Consider the following 20,396-nt stretch of genomic DNA (forward strand, 5'->3'; position numbering starts at 1 on the left):
ACACTATACAAAATATACAATACACAAGCTAAAGTACAAAGAGAAGTACAAAATGCTATAGCTTTTTAAAATACAAGAATGAGATAGGGATCCCTTGTCCAATCCCTGTATGTATTAGAGCAACAATGCAACAATGCAACAGTCTGGTGCAGGCGGCGTGTGCGTCCTCCCCAAGCCGCCTGCATCAGACTGTTTCATTGTTGCTCTAATATACGATAGATTTCTATGGAATCTGTTAATATAAACATATCTGTTTGTGTCTGTAGTCATTTGTGTGGGTTGAACTTGTGAAAGGAAACATTGCAGTTACAGACCACCAGCCCCCCCCCCCCCCTCTACCACACCACCATCACCTCGCCCCCAACACCTCCTCCCCCATTGTCTTTAAAAGACAAAGCGAAGAGATACATCATCAACAGTACCAGTTTCATACACAGCCTGCATCAGGAACAGGCTGGTTAGAAGTGAGTACCCGATTTTCCTTTGCTCAAACATTCCTATAATATCTCATTTATAATATCTGTGTAGCAATTGTTGATTCTCTCTCTAATTTGTCAAAGTTGTTGCACATATTACCCCTTTCAGGTGTACAATCTCACATATGAGAACTGAATATTAATATAATATAATAATGAAAATACATTTAGTAATTTACACTGTGAATAAGTCAGCAGGCGGGGTACACCTCTGGAAGCTATGGTGGTATTCGTCAAACAGTGTCGAACCTTAGTGCTACACTCTGAGCGCATAGTAGTATAGACATAGCATGGTAGGTAGTAGTATAGGGATAGTAGTGTAGACATAGTAAAGTAAATAATAAAAAGACAGTAATGATGATATCACAATGTCTACTGGCCATTGAGTGGTAAGGTTTTAAGACAGAATTCTGAGAAAACATAAAAAAAAATGTAATGCTACACCTGGAAGGCACTCGGTTTGTGGTGCTCAAAAAAAAAAAAAATATATATAAAAAAACTCATAAGCAAAGTCTCTTTCCAGAAGTCATGACCCGGTTATTTATTGTGAGCATTTCCGTGTAGGAACTATTTTCTAAGGAACATGGTACACAACATATATTTCTATCTATACAAACTATAACTATAAGTTATAAATATAAACTAGATAGGCTATAAATAAACTAAACTATAGAACTAAACACAATACACAACGTATATTCTATCTATACAAAACTATGCTATGCTAACAGTATAAATATCTATAGCCTATAGACTATAAACTAAAACGTATGGTTATCCTATAACCCTAGTTATATTAATACTGGCTGAGCGTCTCGCTCTGCCTACTGAGATATTACATTATCTCCAGTACCTACTGTACTCTGGGAAACAAAATCAAATGCACCCACTTGCACGTGACCACACCACTCCCATGCGTGACTCTATATTACGCCGGAAGTGGTCACGCCTCACCCTTCCAAGTTCGAATTCCATACACGGAAAACATCCAAGGGACCTCAGGGCGCTGAAGAGCGAGACGCTCAGCCAGTATTAATATAACTAGGGTTATAGGATAACCTTACGTTATATACCATACTGGCCAATCGCGTCTCGCTCTGCCTACTGAGATAAATGGCAGAGCGGACATGTGGCCATGTCAAATGCACCCCCTGAGGGCCCGTAAGCCCCTGCCAGGGAGGAGGGGAGTCCCGTCTACCCGCCCGTCCTAGCGAAGGGGGGGATGCAGTCAACTACAACCAAAGTGCAAAAAAAGGGGGACCCAGGCACCCCCGAACGCACAGCGCAAGCGGGACCACGTGTGACACAGCACCCCGCGGTCCACACCCACACACTCCCGCTAGCCTACCTGATGGCGGGATGCAGGAGAGGTCCCGGACCTCAGGACTGCCTGGGAGACAGAACCCCCAGTCATGTCCATGAGGTAAAACCTAACAAAAGGACTCAGGGAGGACCAGGAGGCAGCAGCACAGATGTCCTCCACCGAGGCCCCCCCCAACAGGGCAGCAGAGGCCGCCACACCACGAGTGGAATGTGCCCTGATGCCCCCAGGGGGAACCTGTCCAGCCAACGTGTAGCAAAGGGCAATACCCTCGCACAACCAACGTGACAGGCGCCGCTTGGAAAGCGCCTTACCCGCGCGAGGGCCACCGTAACAAACAAACAGTTGATCGGAAGCCCTGAGACCCTGCGTGCGACTAAGGTAAACCCCCAGTGCGCGGACAGGATACAACAGGTGAAGGCTCGCCTCCAACCCACTAGCGTGAAGAGGAGGATGAAACGCCTGAACCACAATATCCCTGGAGCGAAAATAGCTCCGGATATTCTTTGGCACGAAGACCGGATTAGGCCTTAGAGTCGCACCGCTATCGGCCCGAATAGACAGGCACTCAGGCCGCACAGAGAGAGCACACAGCTCACCCACGCGCTTATCGGAGGTGATGGCCAAAAGGAACGCAGTCTTAAAAGACAGCCGATCCAATGGCGCCTGCTCAAGAGGCTCAAACGGGGCCTCCGACAACCGACCCAGGACCAGTTGGAGGTCCCAACTCGGAGACAGAGAACGTTCCACAGGCTTGAGACGCCAAGCGCCAAGCAGGAAACATTTCACGAGAGGGTGGCTGAACAGCGTACCGCCCTCAAAGCCCACGTGACAAGAGGATATAGCCGCGGCGTATACCCTCACCGTCGAGGCCGACAGCCTATCCAGGATAGACTAGAGGAAGGAAAGAACCGTGTCCAGGGGGCAAGACACTGGGTCCAGGCCCCCAACCTCACACCAATCCTGAAACATACGCCACTTCCCAGCGTAAACCGCTGTAGTGGACGGAGCGAGCGCATTCCAGATGGTGTCAACCACAGTAGGGTTGAGACACATGCCCTCCAGATTCACCCTTTCATCAATGGCTGCCCCAGAACAGGAGGCAGAAACAGAGTTCCGCATGCCTGAGAGAGGGCCCGCGGTGACCACGGAACAGGCCACGGCGGGGCCACCAAGAGCTGAATCAGGGCCGGGAACCACACAGCCGTGCCCCGGTCCGGCGCGATCAGCTTCAAAGTCCTGCGCTCCCGATGTACCCGCTCCAACAGCTGAGCTATCAGGTGTATGGGGGGGAACGCGTACAGAATCCCGGGGTGGCCACGGATACATCGAGAAGGCATCCACACCCAGAGAGGGGTTGTACCTCTGACTGACAGAGAACCACAAGGGGCACTGGTGGGACTGTCTGCTCGCAAACAGGTCCACCGTGGCCTCCCAGAATCGGTCCCAGACCTGTCTGACTATGTCTGGACGTAGTCCCCACTCGTCGGGGGAGGACCGCCCGCGACATCACATCTGCACCCACATTCTCCCTGCCAGGGATGTGGAGAGCCCTCAGGCTGCGCAGAGTGAGAGACGCCCATAGCCAGAGCTCAACCGCCGCCCGGTGCAGACGGGGGGAGCGTACTCCTCCCTGTCTGTTGATATACGACGCTGACGTCGTGTTGTCCGTCCTGATCAAAAGAGGAGTACTCTTCTTCCAGTTCACAGCAAAACCCTGGCGATCTCCTCTGACCGGCCGAGGACCAGAATGTCGTCAAGGTAGAATAAAATTCGTATCCCCTGACGACGCAGAGGGCCCAGCGCGGTCTCCACGCACTTGGTGAATGTGCGAGGAGCCAGAGAGTAGCCGAACGGCAGCCTCTGGTACTTGTACACTATGCCCTGAAACAGGAAGCGTAGGAATTTCCTGTGAGGAGGGAAGATCGGGATGTGAAAATACGCATCCTTCAGGTCTATGGAGGTGAACCAGTCTCCCACTCTGACAGCGCTTAACAGGTGTTTGGCGGTCAACATTCTGAACCTTCTCGCCACAATCAGCCGATTGAACGCAGACAGGTCCAGTATAGGTCTGACACCTCCCGATTTCTTGGGCACCAGAAAATAACGGGAGTAAATGCCACGCATCGCGTCCTCCCTTGGGACCACGACGATGGCCTGCTTCGCCAACAGAGATTGGATCTCGTCGGCCAGAGCTGTCACTGCTGCAGACCCTGACAAAAGGGTCTGTACCAAACCCAAAAACGGAGGGTGGGGTTGTGCAAACTGTAACACAAGCCCCGCCCTCAGCGTTCTCTCCATCCACCTCGACATATGACACTCCTGTAACCATACGTGATGATAATCCCAAAGCGCACCCGCAGCCAACTGGCGCTGGTCTGCCAGGAACCGTAGATAGGTGGCCCGGTCCCTCCCGCTGTGTGTTGCCAACCCTGGACTCGCCAACCGCGCGAGCAGGGTGTCTCGCGGAGCCGGGATGTCGCACCCTGACTCTACCAACGAGGCAATCGCACCCAAGGGGGGACCCTGACAGAAAGGGCCGGCCTGATACGGGGAGAGCGGCCATCACCCCTGGTGACATAGGCTTCCCCACTGAGCATCTTCCCGGCATAGACTGCTGAGGACAGCCTGCTCTGCAGCTGGACATGCAAGGTGTGTGGTCCCCACGCTGCCCGATAGGGTGAGTCCCTACACACCGTAGCCCTGTAGTGATATTACTACCACCCAAATCATGCATGCCTGACTGACCACCGCCGGTCTTCCGGTCGGGGGAGGCACTAACGTGATACCCGGCCTGGCGAGGGCGGGGCTGGGGGAACCCACGCTGTGACCTCCTGGACCTAGAGTTCCCCATCTGACAAAATGTTTTAGATACAGGGAACCCTGTTCCGTCGACAGACACAACACCAGGCTCACCAAACAGACGCAGGACGTCTGGTGTGGGAGCCGCTTGACAGCACTGCATTCTCATAGACAGACCCAGGCCTATCTAGCAACTGGGTGTCAGCCCCTGTCACCATGAGAAGCGAAATGTGGGGCCGCTTGCGCTTCACTGGAAGAAAGCGGCCCGCAGCCAAAGGGGACAAATCAGAGCCCTGACTCCCGTAGTGTAGCGGGGGGAGTAACCGGAGAGCGTGCTAGACACAGCTAGATGGCAACGTTTTTTTAGGGCATGCTCATCTAATGTAGCCGATCCCTTGGCCGCCGAGGCTGTCGGCCTTGTGATCACCTGTTTTCTTTGTGCCCAGGGTATCTCAGGCGGGGGAAACATGGCCGCTGGCCGGGGGCCTCGCCGCAGCTGCTGGCGAGGCCATGCTCTCACCTCTGGCTGCGTGGTGTGGGGCGGTGTGGAGCCAAGGTCAAATACCGCCTGCGCCCCTGTGGAGAGGGGAGCCCTGAGGAGGGGAAGTCTCCTCTCCTCCTCAAGGGGAGACTGCTCCAACCAAAGATGCCTGTGAACAAGCGTTGACAGCATCCTAGCCCTCCCTGCGGTTATAGCTTGCGGCTGGGTCAAAAGCTGTATAACCTCAAAAATCTGTGCAATATTTTTGACGTCGGCTGGCCCTAAGGCCCCACCACCCGACACCATTTTGGACAGAAAAGCAGCCAATTGAGCAATGTTTTTGGTTGCTGCTAAATTCCGTCCCGAGGTTCGCCCTCCGGCGTCGGCTTCCGGGTGGGATACCGTTCAACCATGCCAGGGCAAAGGACCGATGCTACCTGCTCCTCTAAGCACGGCACACCTGTCCTGGGCCCTGTCGTCAGCCCATCCACCCGTATAAAGGGTAAAAAAAAGCCTCAGCAAAACCCTCAACATTAGACACCGATTGACCTTCAGCAATGAAGCGGTTAAGAGGAGGGAAGAGTGGTGACATGGGAACGGCGCCCCAAGCATCTTAGCATTAGCATTAGCTGCACGCTAGGATACTTGGAAAAACATCCAAAAGTGAGTCATGATGACCACGTTTATCCAAATATCCCGCCCCCCACGCCAATACATCACCCGGCTGTCTCACGAGACAACGAGCAGTATTACATATACCAATGCCTGCTAGTGCAGGTCCTACCTGGGCGCGACGCGGCTCGACTGCCAGCCGTCGCGCAAAGTCCCTCGGTCTGCTGTCATGCGACGAGGAAAAAGCAGCATAGGACCGTCGTGCTGTCAGGACGTGGCGAGAAGGTTCCGGGGGCTGGCGAACTTCTGGCGAAAGCCCAACATTGTGAAATTTCTCCCTATGCTTCATAACAAATTTCCTGTCCGAAAGTGCATTCGAGCTGCTTCCGCGTGTGGAAACGAATGAGGAAGGGTGAGGCGTGACCACTTCCGGTGTAATATAGTCATGCATGGGAGTGGCGTGGTCAGGTGCAAGTGGGTGCATTTGATTTTGTTTCCCAGAGTACAGTATAGGTACTGGAGATAATGTAATATCTCAGTAGGCAGAGCGAGACGCGATTGGCCAGTATGGTATATAACTATAAACTAAACTATAGAACTAAACATAATACACAACATATATTCTATCTATACAAACGTGTACAATACAAGGTTGTACATTACAATATTGTCTGGTAAATCTATTTGTCCAAAGAGTACATTTCTTCTCCTGACCTAAATTTCTCTACATATTCTCTTCTCCTCAGGATAAACGAGTAGGAATATGTTTCTGTTCGCCTTTTTCCTTTCGGCCGGCGTCATATTGTGCCTTCCTCTGTGCAGTTTTCAGTCATGCACTGTGGGGACAGCGAGCCAGTGCAAAGAAGCCAAATTTGCTCCGGGAACCAACTTGGCGGGGGAAGGCTTTGACATCACCAAGATGGAACGTAAAGGTGCCTTTGTCATCGATATGAACCTCTGGCAACACAAGGACAAGACATGTACTCTATGTACCAACCCCTATCTGGAGGGCGAAAAACAGAGGCTCCCCTTGACGGTGGTGGATTGGAGGGCAAACCAGAAGTGCAGGATGAAAGTGTCCAGTAAACTCCACAGTTCCAGCGAGTCTCTCGTCAGCGCCAGCGGCTCTTCAGTGGAGAACAACTGGAAGGTCAATTTAGATGTTAGCGTGCCAACAAGAGGGTCTGGGTCTTATATGATGGCGGGAACTCAGTCCAAACTGGCTGCCTACTCCATGGAGAAAACCAAGAATGATAAGTTCAGTTTCACGAGCCACAGCATGTCCTGCGAGTACTACAGGTAAGCAAGCAGGTGATCATCCAGAACACATGTCATCTCCATTCTACCCAAGTAGTAAAGATACGAATGAAATGCACATTAGCTATGTATTTGTTTGTTTCATATTTGTATAATTCTTATCTGTATTTCTTTTTCTCTCACTGGAAACAGCTATCGTGTGTCTGGCAGTCCCAAGCTACATAGAGAATTCCGCACAGCAGTGAAAAAACTCCCCAAAACCTATTGCGAGGAATACAAACAACGCTATTACAAGCTGATTGACAACTTTGGAACCCATTACATTACTAAGGTGAACACAATGGACAAACGACATGGTTGGAACAAACAAAAAAATACGTCATAATCATAAAAAGTCCAAAGCAAATATGCAAGAAAGAACACTATATAATTATGGTAAATGGACTGCATTTATATAGCACTTTTATCCAAAGCGCTTTACAATTTATTCATATTCACCCATTCACTCACACACTGACGGTGGAGGCAACCATGCGAGGTGCCAACCTGGTCATCGGGAGTAGTTAGGGGTTAAGTGTCTTGCTCAAGGACACTCCAAACACACTGCCACAAGAAGCCAGAATCAAACCGGTAACCTTTTGGTTACCAGACGACCGCTTTACCTCCTGAGCCACTGTCGCTGTGTAATTTTGCTCTTTCTTTTCGCCAGGTGAAAATGGGAGGAAGTGTACAATCTGTGACCAGCATCAGGCAGTGCCAGGCCAGCCTACAGGGACTCAGCGTGGAGGAGGTGCAGATGTGCCTGGATGTGGAGGCGACTTCCAGCGTCGGATTCGGGGAAGGCGCCATGAAGACTGAATCTAAGCATTGCCAAGCGGACAAGGAGAGGACAGAGAGCAAGGCTAGTTTCTCCAGCCTCTTCAATGACAGGTGAGGAAGACTTTCTACTCTGTGTTTGTGGCTTTAAAAAAATAAAGATTCTCTCTCTCTCTCTCTCTCTCTCTCTCAGAGGACTACCAGTAATGCATGCCTTGACATCCAAATGCTGAAGAAAATGGAACTCCCTTTTCACAAAACCTTCCCCCTCTCCTCTCTACAGGTTCACAGAAATAAAGGGTGGCCAAACCACTGAGCCAGAGCTCCTCTTCTCCGCCGACAAAGATCCCTCTGCCTACAAAGAATGGCTGAACACCCTCCCACAGAATCCAGACGTGGTCTCCTACTCCCTGGACTCCCTGCACGAGTTACTGCCCGTCGACAGCCCTGTGCGGACGAACCTGCGCTCCGCTATCAGCCATTACATCCTGGAGAAAGCCCTGTGGAAGAACTGCTCTGAGCCCTGCAAGGTGGGGTCGAAGGGCAATCAGAACGAGCCTTGTCTCTGCGCCTGCCACAACGACCCAGCCGTGGGACCCGACTGCTGCCCCGCCCGCAAGGGCATGGCCCGGGTGATCATCACTGTGCAGCGGGGCACAGACTTATGGGGAGATCACACCACAGCCACGGACGGCTATGTCAAGGTCTCCGTCGACGGGCAGATGTTTATGCGCTCCTCCGTCGTATACAATAACAACAACCCTCAGTGGGATATGACCCTGGATATGGGCACCCAGGACATGTCAGCGGGGAAAAGGGTGATATTCGAGGTGTGGGACGAGGACAACAAGTGGGACGATGACCTGTTGGGAGAGTGCGAGCGGGACCTGACCGTCGGATCGAAGGAGGACCTCTGTAATCTCCAGCATGGACGGCTGTACTTCAAATGGGAGGTGACATGTGCTCCGAGTCTGAGTGGACCCACATGTACCGACTATAAACCCTCGCCTATGAATTACATCCTGCAGAAGGTGTATGTATCCCGACATGCCCGTCCTGTTCCAAAGACAATCCTGATGGAAATGGGAGTGTTTGTGGATGGATCAGGCCCACAGAACAACCAAAGTCTCACTGCTGAGAGTCAACAGTATGGTGGGATTTGATAGTATAGTGCAAGGACTGTACACCCATCAACAGCCAACATGCGTCAACAAGAGATTAAACATTCAGATTACTGAAATAGTGGACCAAAGGCATTTAAACGGTGAAACATGCATGTACATGTATTCCACAAAGCTCTGTACATTGGGTCTCATTCCCGAACGAATTTACGACCAAAAATGTCTGCCCATTTAAGACATATTAGGGCTGGTAGCGCGAGTCCCCAAATTTTCCTGAGATCAGATTGGAGCGTGGCTGAGAGCATATTTAAGAGTGCTGAGGAGCACACTTATGATTGATTGACTAATTGAAAATTGTATTAACTTGACAGACTGTGTTCTCATAGTGATTCCTTCATGTTAATGCTACAGGCCTCCTTGGAATTAATTACTTAATCATAATTAAAATAAATATGACAATATTTGTACGATAAGAAATTACGCATTTGATGTCGGAAAAATAAATAATATGGATTAATCTGATCACAGGGCAGCTGCTTAACCATATCTGAACCAGCTATTTTGGACAAATGTATAATTACTTTAATTACTCAGATATTCAAACACAATTATGCAATTATTGTGAAATGATTGAAAATAATAATTATTTAATGCCTTCTGTGGAATTTGTATTTCTTATTTGTTACACATCTGTTTTAATGATTAAAACAGATGGGGGACACTGTACAAGCAAAACTGTACATTGGAATATTGACAAAACCATACTTGGTCATTTACTGTACATTGGAGGGGGTTGATATAGCTATAAACCTGCATTCCTTCGAATATATCATTAATCAATTAAACTTATATTGAAATACACTATATAGCATATACACCAACACTGAAATGACAGTGGATAAATAAATAAGAACTAAAGCTAATCGCATGGAAATAGACTGCATTAATATTCCATAACAAGTCTTGTGTGCGCCAGTATGGCCTACGTGTCTAATGAACAGTATAGGCTTAATATATTCTAGTTACTTGTTTCATTAGGATTTAGTAGATACTATATATGCTCTGCCTTACGTACAGTATAAGTACAGACTGTACCTATACTGTACATAGGGCAGAGCATATAGTATCTATCTACTAAATCCTAATGCAACAAGACATTCATGGAATAATAAGCCTATACTGCGTTCATTCATTACGCCGTAGGCATTAATGGAATAATAAGCCTATACTGCATTCATTCATTACGCCGTAGGCTACAGTATACTGCGGGCACGCGTGTGTGTGTGTGTGCGCTGCGGCAGGTGTACCACGAGCTGTACTATATATGATGACAATACATTAATCTAATCTCATTTCAATGGGTCGCGCAAGACTCGCAAGGCACTTCCGCATCCATTTCCACAACTGCGTCATTACTTTGCCTTATAAGGAGCTCTGGAGGCGTTGTTTTGTATGCAAATGACCTGAACGGGAACGCGCTTTTGAGTTTAAGACAGAATGCCATTCTCCAAGCAGATATCAGATCATATCACAGGTGCGACCGTTTCAGCCCCTTAAGACATATTACCAGCACGTTCGGGACTCAGAGTGAACTTGTCATTGATTCTGTCTCAGTCGGTTCCAAGATAAGTCTTCCAAGCGAACTCTTTGAAAAATGTTGGAGAATGAGACCCATTGTACTTTTCTGTCAAAATAATTTTAATAGCTTCAATCAACAAGGAAATCCATACATTTTATACAACAGGACATTTTACACAACAAGACAACATATTTTGTAGCATATTTTTGTTTATAATGCTCACTTGTTTAACTGGTCATTCATTTAAGATCTCCGAGGTTTGGATGAAATTTGATTCTATTGACTGGTCTTCTTGGGACAGGAAAATATCAGTGGAGTTACAGTATATAAATTGCACATTTATTGAATTGCTGACAACAGGTTTATAGTAGGTAGATTTTTAAGAATTACTGCATGAAAACAACTGCATGCAACGGCTGATTTCTGACATTGAATAATTGCTGTAAGGTGTCATTTATAAGTGTATAACTCTGCCTCATGTCACGTATACCTCGCCTTATATATCGTGAGCTATTGCTGTACAGTTAGAACAGTTTGATCAGGCCTCGACGCTCAAAAGCCTTTTCTATCCTTGTTGCATAGATGTTCAAGCTGACATTATTTCTGACAAAATAAAGATCTGCATTTCTGAACATATTGGTTCATGAGTTTATTTTTATTTTTCAGTTGGTTGCTTTTGGTTTTGTTTCATCACCACACGCTTTCGTTCATCTGCAGCATCACTCCCTAAATAAGACAGGAAGTGGTAGAACTTCCTGTCAACGGATGAGGCTTTCGTGATGCTTCAAGCAGGAACAGTGTGCAGAGAGAGATGTGAGATAGATGATCATGCTTGGACTCAGAAAAACAAGATTTATTCACTGTTGTTGGGCAGATCATTTATTAGCTTCATACAGTTTATTAGTCAATTTAAGATATCTTGAAACTCAGTCACTCACTTTCCCTGCAATCGATATCCACTTTACATTGACCATCCTTTTTTTTATTTATTTTTTATTTTGTACACACTAACACAATCAGAGGATATGCAAACATTTTATGGGTGGTTTTCAAGCCTTTCGCGTGGGGATGGTGACATATACACATGGGTAACACATTTTCAGTAAAACAGGGATCCGAAGAAAACAAAGAAGACATCAACAGCAACAACACAAAAAAGACGAGGACGTCGAACACGACAAGACGAGACAAGACGAGACACAACACGACAGGATAAAAACATAACATTACAACACAAGACAATAGGACAATATGGGACAAAAAAAGACAAAACAACACAAGACAAGACAATAGGACAATATGGGACAAAAAAAGACAAACAAAAAAATACATCTCAATGGGCACATAGAGAAATAGATATTCACTCCAGGACGTCGAGGAGTGTTGAATTAGCCTGGGGAAAGAGAGAGAAGAGACATAAGACAATAGGCAAATGACACGCCACGCATGAGAATAACAATGAGAATAACACATGATAATAACACATGAGAATAACAATGAGAATAACACATGACACATGTAAACCAGTCTAGAGATGGTGCGATCACAATCACAATCAAATTAATCAAAATAAGTGTAAACCCTGCTTCCCTCTCACCTTTGTTATTGTATCCGTTTCCAAGAAAACCATTCAGTCCACCGTATTTTCCGCCCTGCCCTGCTATAAAAAGGACACATCTATTTAGATACAGGCTATATGCTCAAAGAGGGGCAGCAAGAGTCGACAAATAATCTCAGAAACTTTCATTTCACCCCAGGATAGAAGTTCCCACTTGATATAAAAAATAAAAAAAAGTTATTTGTAAGTCTTTGCAAACTGCTGTGCTATAAAATTATTTCAAAATGTGTTTTACTTAAAGGTTATGCATGTAATCTACTCCAAGTCCAAGACTCTCCAAGTGTTCAAATCTCTCAAAGGGTAAAGGAAATTGTGTTTGAATGAAATTAATGAATGATTGAATGAAATGAGCACATTTCAATATATATATATATTTTTAAAGTAATCCCTTTATTAATTCCCTTGGGGCAATTCAAACAACCAGACATCAGTGGTGGAAATTGAATGTGAACTAGGGAAGTTAAATGTGTGAATGTTTATTGCTTACCATAGGCATCCTGACCCGTGCCTAGCTGGGCACCATAACCTGTGTAGGCACATACAAAGGATAGTTAGTGACATCATAAGACAGGACAGGAAAGAGATTAAAACCATTTCACTACCACACTACAGAAGGTTAACCTGTAGTGTGGCAGTGAAAGAGTTAACCTTCTGTAGTGTGGTTCTGAAAGGGTTAACCCTTTGTCGTGTTGCAGTGCAATGGTTAACCTTCTGTATTGTCACAGTGAAAGGGTTAACCCTTTGGTAGTGTGGTAGTGAAAGGGTTACAAGACACACAAGACATTATGCAAGAAACCACACTTACATTACAGGCAAACACATCATTTATCATGCAATCAAATAGAAATCTATAACTTGCAATGTGATACAATACTGCCCAACAAATACAAAACACAGTAACTTCAGTGACTATAGTTGGCCTTTGTAGGTCAGTACTGATATAGTGGTAATAGTACATACACATTTACAGGTATACAGATGTATTCACAGATGTATACAGTGGTATTTATTTATACACATGAAGGTACAGATATAGTGGTATAAATACACATGTAGAGGACCTCTGCTCTAGGACAGAATACTATACTAAGAGATAGCAAATGTGCTGTGCTTGACATTTAGGGACCCTGCGATGTGGTCAGGAGTGTACCAAGGAATTCTTGACCTTGCGCACATGACCCGCCTCTGGGCCCCCCTCCAATCCCCAGTCGTGACTCATGACCCGCCTCTGGGCCCCCCTCCAATCCCCATTCGTGACTCATGTGCACATACCTCTAGACAATCCAACAAATGAATTGACCTACTTATCATACAGGCATATTTATAGTGGAAAGAAGGGCAGGTCAGTAAATCTATGAACTAGTGAAATGTTTAAAACAACCTTTTAAAATAAGCTGTTTAGTCCAGACCTTCTGTGGGACCTCTCCCCCCCAGCCTGGGGCCCTGGGTAGTCACTTCCACCATTCCCCTCACTTGCTACGCCCCTGGACGCGGTCTCTCTCTCTCTCTCTCTCTCTCTCTCTCTCTCTCTCTCTCTCTCTCTCTCTCTCTCTCTCTCTCTCTCTGTGTGTGTGTAGTGTACGTGTATGTTTGCATGCATGCATGTCTATATTTGTCTGTGTCCAGCTGACTAAGAGATTGTACAGTATATTAATATTCACCTGCTGGCTGTGCTCCGTATCCTCCAGCTCCTGAAAAACAACACAAGACAAGTACATACGTGGACCTCAAGAGGGAGCGAAACATCAATAAATCCTCAGAGATGCACGGATATGGGACAAATACCAGTGTGAAACCAGGTGTCTGTACCAGAGAAACATTCCAAACCAGAAATCAAAACCAAGATGCTTGACTCTCCATTTTCTGTACATAGAAGAATGTTAGACATCTCTAATGGAGATTAATCGACTCTGTCATTTTCCAACTAATATCTCCAAAAGAAAGAATGTTAGATCTCTCTAATGGAGATTAATCGATTGTCTGTCATTTTCCAACAAATATCTCCAAACGAATGGTCCAAGTCAATACTGTTCAGTCAAAGTGATGGATCAGATGGACTCAGTATTGAACTATCTCAAGCGCCTGCCCTCTTTTCTTGATCCTCCAATCACAACTGTTGCCTCCCTGAGGAGAACAGTTGTGACTGGAGGATCAAGAAGAGAGGGTGGGGTTTCAGATAGGTATCGGTGCATCCCCCAGTAAACACATTAATTAAACACACATGTATTAGTCAGACAAAAACATTGTAGTAGCACACGAACAGGCAGGCTGTCACGCAGCGACGCAGACACACGTAAAAAGAGACAGACGGACGTAAAATAGACAGACGGACGTGTACACAGAGACATGTACCCTTTTTGCAATTAGGCTTCACGCCAGTGCCGGCAGTACCAGTACCACCAGTACCACCAGTACCACCACCAGTCTCCAGTCCATAAGCCTGGGCACCCAGAGCCACCCCAGCGTCCCCTTAGAGAGACAGCCAGATGAGCAGGTCCAAAGACACAGTAAAAGTAGGTCAGATTTTAGAGAGCAATAATGGTCACACACAGCTATTCACACGTGTACAGTAACTTAACTTACAAACTCTCTCTCTCTTGTACACTTTACATAAATACACAAATAAGCGCTTCATTCTTACCATATTTGCTGGCAGATTTGCCCCCGTCAGCAGGCAGGCCAAGTTGTTGAGCTGCATAGCCATTACCTGGGTGGATGGATGACGAATCGAGATGATGAATCATGCTTGTGTTTGTTTACACAGTGGTTATAAATGTGATCATGCACAGATGTGCAAGCCTGCACACAAAACATGTACCCACAATAATAGCAGATTTGCAATATACTGTATGTATAATACTATATACATAATAGCATACTATGTATAATAGAACTTGTTGACACAGGAACACGTTTGTTTATGTGAAATATGGGGACATTACATAGACTTACATGCATTCTGTAACTAACCCTAAGCTTATCCCTAACGATAACCTAACCATAACCATAACCCAATCATAAACATAACCTAATTTGTGTTATGGGGACACCCAAACTTGTCCCCATAATATCTTTGGTACCCATTGGAGTGTGTAAACAGGTCAGTGTCCCCTGTAGTATAGAAATACAAGTACTATTCAAACACATACACACACATACAGTTCTTCTTACCATCCATTCCAGTAGATACCGCTGGAGCCCGACCATAAGGAACTTGACCGACTCCTCCCCCTGCAGGAGAAAAGAGAGAGGTACATGTCATTGACCTCATATCCTCTCTAACGCAATAGCTCTGTCTGTGCTATCAAAAAAGTATGACTTATACATAATTAATTTTTTTTCTTTTTTTTCTATGTTTTAGCTGAGATTAACTGAATGTATACCATGATACGATTACAACTTGCTTACTGTTGATATCTGTAGACATACTGACTCCTGTAGAGGTGTATGTCAGTGTGCTTTTAAAATTGCGCTCACCACCTACAAGGCTTTAAAGGGTGAAGCCCCAAGCTACATTGCTGAGCTTATAACCCCTTACTGCCCTAATAGGGTTCTCCGCTCTTCCGACCAAGGAGAGCTCGTCGTCCCCCGGACCAAACTAAAAACCAAGGGTGACCAGGGGCTGCTTTTTCAGTCGTAGCACCCAAGCTATGGAATCAGCTACCTTATGAAATCAGGTCTGCTGTTAGTGTGGAGTCTTTTAAGCAAGGTCTAGAAACCTTTTTATACAGTGAGGCTTTTAATTGATCATGTATGTGGTATAACATGTGTGTATGTGTGATTGTATTTAAATTGATTTATTTTTGAAGTATTCTACAATCTTGTATGTGATGAAACATGTGTGGTTATTCTATTCTGATTAACCTTTTACTGCCTGTAAAGCACTTTGTGATTTTAATCTGGAAAAGCGCTATATAAATAAAATGGACCTTACCTTACCTTACCTTAAACCTGTTTTTACCTCTTGTTAAAATTGTGTTTTTATATACTGTACATATTTTATTACCCTCTTTCTCGGTTTATGTTATGGTTTGACAACAATTTCCCCCCTGGGGATAATGTTTGGTCTTTTCTTGTCTTAGGACTGTCTCTGCTCACCATACTTGCCACCAGCTCCGTCCTTTCCTCCACCCAGTGCTCCTGAAACAGGACACATTCAGAGTTACATTCTGAATAAATTAAACTTCTATTAAAGGTAGAATCTCTAATGCCGTCAAACAGCGACCTTTAGGCAAAAACGACCTCTGCTTGGTATTTCTTAACTTTTTTTGGTTTTGGTCTGACGTGTGGGTTGGAGTTGAGTTACTTATGATACTGTGACTTTCTCCAGATGTCTCTTGGCAGAGCCTGAGGTGTTGTGGCCAGCAATAGCAACCCCTCCCCCTTTACCCACTGAAATATAAACCAAACATCAGACAAAAAGAAAGAAAGAATTTAAGCAATGCGCAGTACCCCAGACGGGCTATTTTGCCAAGAGGTCACTATTTGACAACATTAAAGATTCCACCTTTAATCAATAAACACATTTTTACAGACTATACAGATTTTGTCTCCAGCCTGAGGTATAGAGCCCTCCCCTCTTGCTACATAGCTTCACTTCTCTGTTGTCTCACTTTACAACTTCTCCTATTTCTCTATTCTTCCTCTATTTCTCTGTCTTCATCCATCTCCTTTTTAGTCTAGTCTAGGCTCCGAGACAATTTCATTCCATTGACTTTCAGATACCCCTATCTGAGAATACTTTTCAGTGTCTGGATTTGATTTAGCAGGTTATTTCTTTGATTTTATTTGAGATGAGATGGGGGTGATAAACCCTTCCGTCAATAAAATGTAATATATAATCAAAATGAACTATCCTTCACTTTCTCAGTGACGTTAGGTTGAGAACAGCTGCTCTCCAGGGCGGCTACGTGGTGCAGTGGGCAAGGCGCTCACCACGAATACTGGAGACGCTGGGTTCGCCTGTTCGAGCCCAGCGCTCCACATTGCTTTCAGTTTAGCTGGTCGTCCGTACTAATACACATTGGCAGTATTAGGGGGTGGGAAACTGATGGGTGGGGATCGGGCGTTGTGGACAGTGACTCCTACAGGTCGGTTGGTGCACCTGCGCAGTAGAATCAGGAAGCGATGGGGGCGGCGCCCCTCCAAAGCGCAGACCCCTGACGCTGAAAGATCGCGCCGCGCAGGTGAAAAGATGCGACTGCTGTTACCTCGAGTATCGGAGGGGACTCGTGCCATGTATGAAACAGCGTTCGAGACAGGGGAGGGTTGAATTGGATGATACGAAATTGGGATGGGAGAAAAATAGAAAATGGGAGAAAGAGTGGATAAAAAAAAAGAACAGCTGCTCTCCAGCCTACATAATGCATTTACCCATGCCAGCGTCAGGCCCCAGGCCCTGAGCACCGTAGGGTCCCACGCCGTACGCGCCCGGCTGCATCTCCGGCCCCAGCCCCGCTGGGACCACCGGCTGGCCCCCGTAGGGCAGGACACCACCGGGACCAGAACCTGCATGAAGGACCGTTCAGGATTACGGAGAGTAATTGAAAGTTTTGTGCTCATTTTATGCCTGTCTTCTTTTCTTTCTTTTTTTAACTGGTGTGAAGCACTTTGAGCTGCAATTCTTGTATGAAAGGTGCTATACAAATAAAGTTTATTAAAAGTTTATTAATACAAAGACGTGATGCCGGGACACATAACGAGAGAGCTAACGTTATCAATCAGAGAAGAGGTGCCACCTCATACCAAAAACGGAAGAGTGCAAAGGAAGAGCCAAAAAAAACGACTTTCTACTAGAAATCTCGTTTTGTAACGACTGTTTCAATGTTATAACCCTAATAGATCAACTTGTAATTGAAAGGGTGGTGCTCATCTTCCTCTCCTTGTGACTATGGTGCCGCTGGCATGTTATCTAAAAAGGAATGTCTTCATACAGTAGCATCCCATCACAGGCCTCTCATTCTGCAAACAACAGGTGTGGATTTTAATCGGCTCGCAGGTGATCGTATTGAAATGACAGCCACGGCCAACGGCATTGAGCCGCACTGGTTAGCGAGATATGTCAGATTAAGATTAAGATTAAGGATACTATGAATGAGTATGACCAACACATGACATGAGTATGGTGAAATATCTTGTGAGTTCTATGAGGTATCACTAGAAATATTGGAGTTAGAAATCATCTCTATGATGTCAAGGACTCTGTCGCAGAGTTGTTTACACACACCTGCAACTGGCACCCAGCCTTTTAACGGTAATTTTACTGTTTTCTTCATGTATTACATACCTTGTCATTTGATTTGGTGGTTTGTTTGATGTGTTTTAATTATCTCCCTTACCTCTGTGATGTATGTATCGTTTGTCTCTTTTCTATGTTATTTATTTGGTTCCCTGTTACCCTTCGAGAGTAGCTTTTGTCCTCTAACCAGGCCATCATTGCAAATAAGAATTAGTTCTTAATTGACCTGCCTGGTTATATAAAGTTTAAATCAAATAAAAAATAAAATCATGTACGTTTTGGCATTGATAAAAGTATGCAAAGCATACATTTCCTACATGCCTGTTCTGCCTTTGCTTATTTGTTGGTGTGTTATACAGTGTATTGGAAGGAAACATGAAGCTGTCGTCCACTGTTGCTCCATCCTTGGCTAACTCACCATATGCGCCCTGGCCCTGGTTGTAGCCTCCTGCACCAAGACCTAGAAAGTCACATGAGCAGAAATGTGAGGTCATACACTCTTTCACTTCATAGAGCATTGTGATAAACAGGGTTGGGAAGCAATGTAATGGGATTACAGTAATCCGATTACAAAATAACTTTCATCCCTTATAGATGAAAGATTTGTACTCAAATATCAATTGATTGTGGTTTGTCTGTAGTGTTGTTGCTGTAAATGATAATAACAATACTGAAATTGAAATAAATCGAAAATGAAATGAAATTGAAATTAATTGGATGTTTAGCTTCATATTTTCTTTTTGATTTTACATTTACATTTAGTCATTTCGCTTTTATCCAAAGCGACTTACAAGTTCTGTACAACAAGTCAGCAGGAAGGGTACAACTCTGTAAGTAAGATTGTTCGTCAAACAGTGTTGACAGTTTGGAAGGAAAGCAACTGTTGTAATACAATGGATTGCATTAGTGATGACTATTTTAAGCACGTCATTTGTCATTTGTCATCTGTATTGGATAAAATGGCCGCCGTTTAGAGAAGTTGATCACTCTGGGTGTTTTTGACCATGTATAATAGATCAAACAATACAATGTACAGTTCCCCTCCCCCACCCCACCTCCAATGTACAGTTTCTTCCCCCTCAAATGTATATACTCTCTTTTTAGACTATTTTTGTACTCTGGTATGTCATAAATGTCTAGATGTAGTCAAGTCAAGTCAAGAGTTTTATTTGTCACGGCATACAAGTATACAATGAAATGCAGGTGGTCTTGCCCGCAACGATGTGCAATACAGTAGTAACAACATATAATAGAATCCAATAAACAACATTGTGCAATAAACAAGTAACATAGTAGGGCATATCGGTATTTGTACATAGTTATTTACATATTTTATACAATCTCAGGTTATGCTATACTATTTTTAAAGTGACCTGTAACAGTACTGTCTACCTGTATGTCATGTATGTCATATATGTTATGATGAATTGAAAATGGGGGACCCTGATGTAAACAAGACGAAAGTCTTTCTCTGGTCTGCATCCCCTTAACAATTGTGTGTATTGAGCTGTACTGTATTGTACCCATTCTGCAATCTGTTAATAAAATGTTCAATCAATCAAAACATGGCTGAGGCATGGATTAGCCAACCCCTCAAAATAACAGACAACAACGACATCTAGTGGATAACCTCTCCAATTAAATCTGTATGGCAGTGCAGGCATCTTTCCCATTTGTTAAGAATCTATAGATTAGTGTTATCATCAGTTTGGGCTATGATGACATGCAATTACCCGGCAAAGCAGTTTTTCTTTACTTTCCCTTACCTGCTTTGCCTGATAAACCTAACCCAACACTGCAGGGTAAACCAGCCCTTAAATGTAATTCTAATCATCATTCAATTATGATTATCTATATAGGTCACTAAGTGTGTTAGTGGCTTGGTGACCTGCGCTACATGGCAGACTAGATGGCACTCACCAGCACCGTAACCGTTGGCACCAGCGCCATAGTTGGTCCCGTAGCCTGTTGAGAAGGTGGAACACACGTTTAAAACATTTCAAAGAGAGAGAAAATGACATCTCAAACCAAATAGAGTTCAACCACTGCACGGAGCTCTTTTTTCTCCATTCGAC

At 45.1% G+C, this 20,396-nt stretch overlaps 2 protein-coding genes across 2 annotated transcripts in view; one reads left to right on the plus strand and one right to left on the minus strand.

The window, feature by feature from the left end:
• The first annotated feature begins 422 nt into the window (after positions 1-422).
• On the plus strand, positions 423-9,739 carry LOC311240136 (perforin-1-like). The gene is made up of 5 exons (XM_084328670.1): positions 423-464; positions 6,439-6,991; positions 7,142-7,280; positions 7,659-7,879; positions 8,049-9,739. Exons 2-5 carry the CDS (start codon positions 6,456-6,458, stop codon positions 8,926-8,928), a joined length of 1,776 nt encoding a protein of 591 aa, XP_084184796.1. The 5' UTR covers positions 423-464; positions 6,439-6,455; the 3' UTR covers positions 8,929-9,739.
• A 641-nt stretch (positions 9,740-10,380) lies between these two features.
• The window catches only part of LOC311240490 (uncharacterized protein), a 74,841-nt gene continuing 64,825 nt past the window's right edge, over positions 10,381-20,396 (minus strand). The window contains exons 45-55 of the mRNA XM_084329069.1: positions 20,242-20,286; positions 18,740-18,781; positions 17,457-17,591; positions 16,182-16,223; positions 15,255-15,314; positions 14,725-14,790; positions 14,436-14,552; positions 13,745-13,774; positions 12,571-12,609; positions 12,063-12,125; positions 10,381-11,858 (exon numbers count right to left, since the gene is read on the minus strand). Coding sequence (XP_084185195.1) covers positions 11,854-11,858; positions 12,063-12,125; positions 12,571-12,609; positions 13,745-13,774; positions 14,436-14,552; positions 14,725-14,790; positions 15,255-15,314; positions 16,182-16,223; positions 17,457-17,591; positions 18,740-18,781; positions 20,242-20,286 — 644 coding nt within the window. The 3' untranslated portion in view covers positions 10,381-11,853. The remainder of the gene's footprint in view (positions 11,859-12,062; positions 12,126-12,570; positions 12,610-13,744; positions 13,775-14,435; positions 14,553-14,724; positions 14,791-15,254; positions 15,315-16,181; positions 16,224-17,456; positions 17,592-18,739; positions 18,782-20,241; positions 20,287-20,396) is intronic.

Source organism: Notolepis coatsorum (genome assembly GCF_963971535.1).
Source record: "Notolepis coatsorum genome assembly, chromosome: 14".
Lineage (NCBI taxonomy): Eukaryota > Metazoa > Chordata > Actinopteri > Aulopiformes > Paralepididae > Notolepis > Notolepis coatsorum.

Coding starts and splice junctions, on each gene's coding strand:
- LOC311240136 (XM_084328670.1), top strand. CDS start 6,456: ATGTTTCTGTTCGCCTTTTTCCTTTCGGCCGGCGTCATATTGTGCCTT. Junction 7,281..7,658: donor GAACCCATTACATTACTAAG/GTGAACACAATG, acceptor TCTTTTCGCCAG/GTGAAAATGGGAGGAAGTGT. Junction 7,880..8,048: donor TCCAGCCTCTTCAATGACAG/GTGAGGAAGACT, acceptor TCCTCTCTACAG/GTTCACAGAAATAAAGGGTG.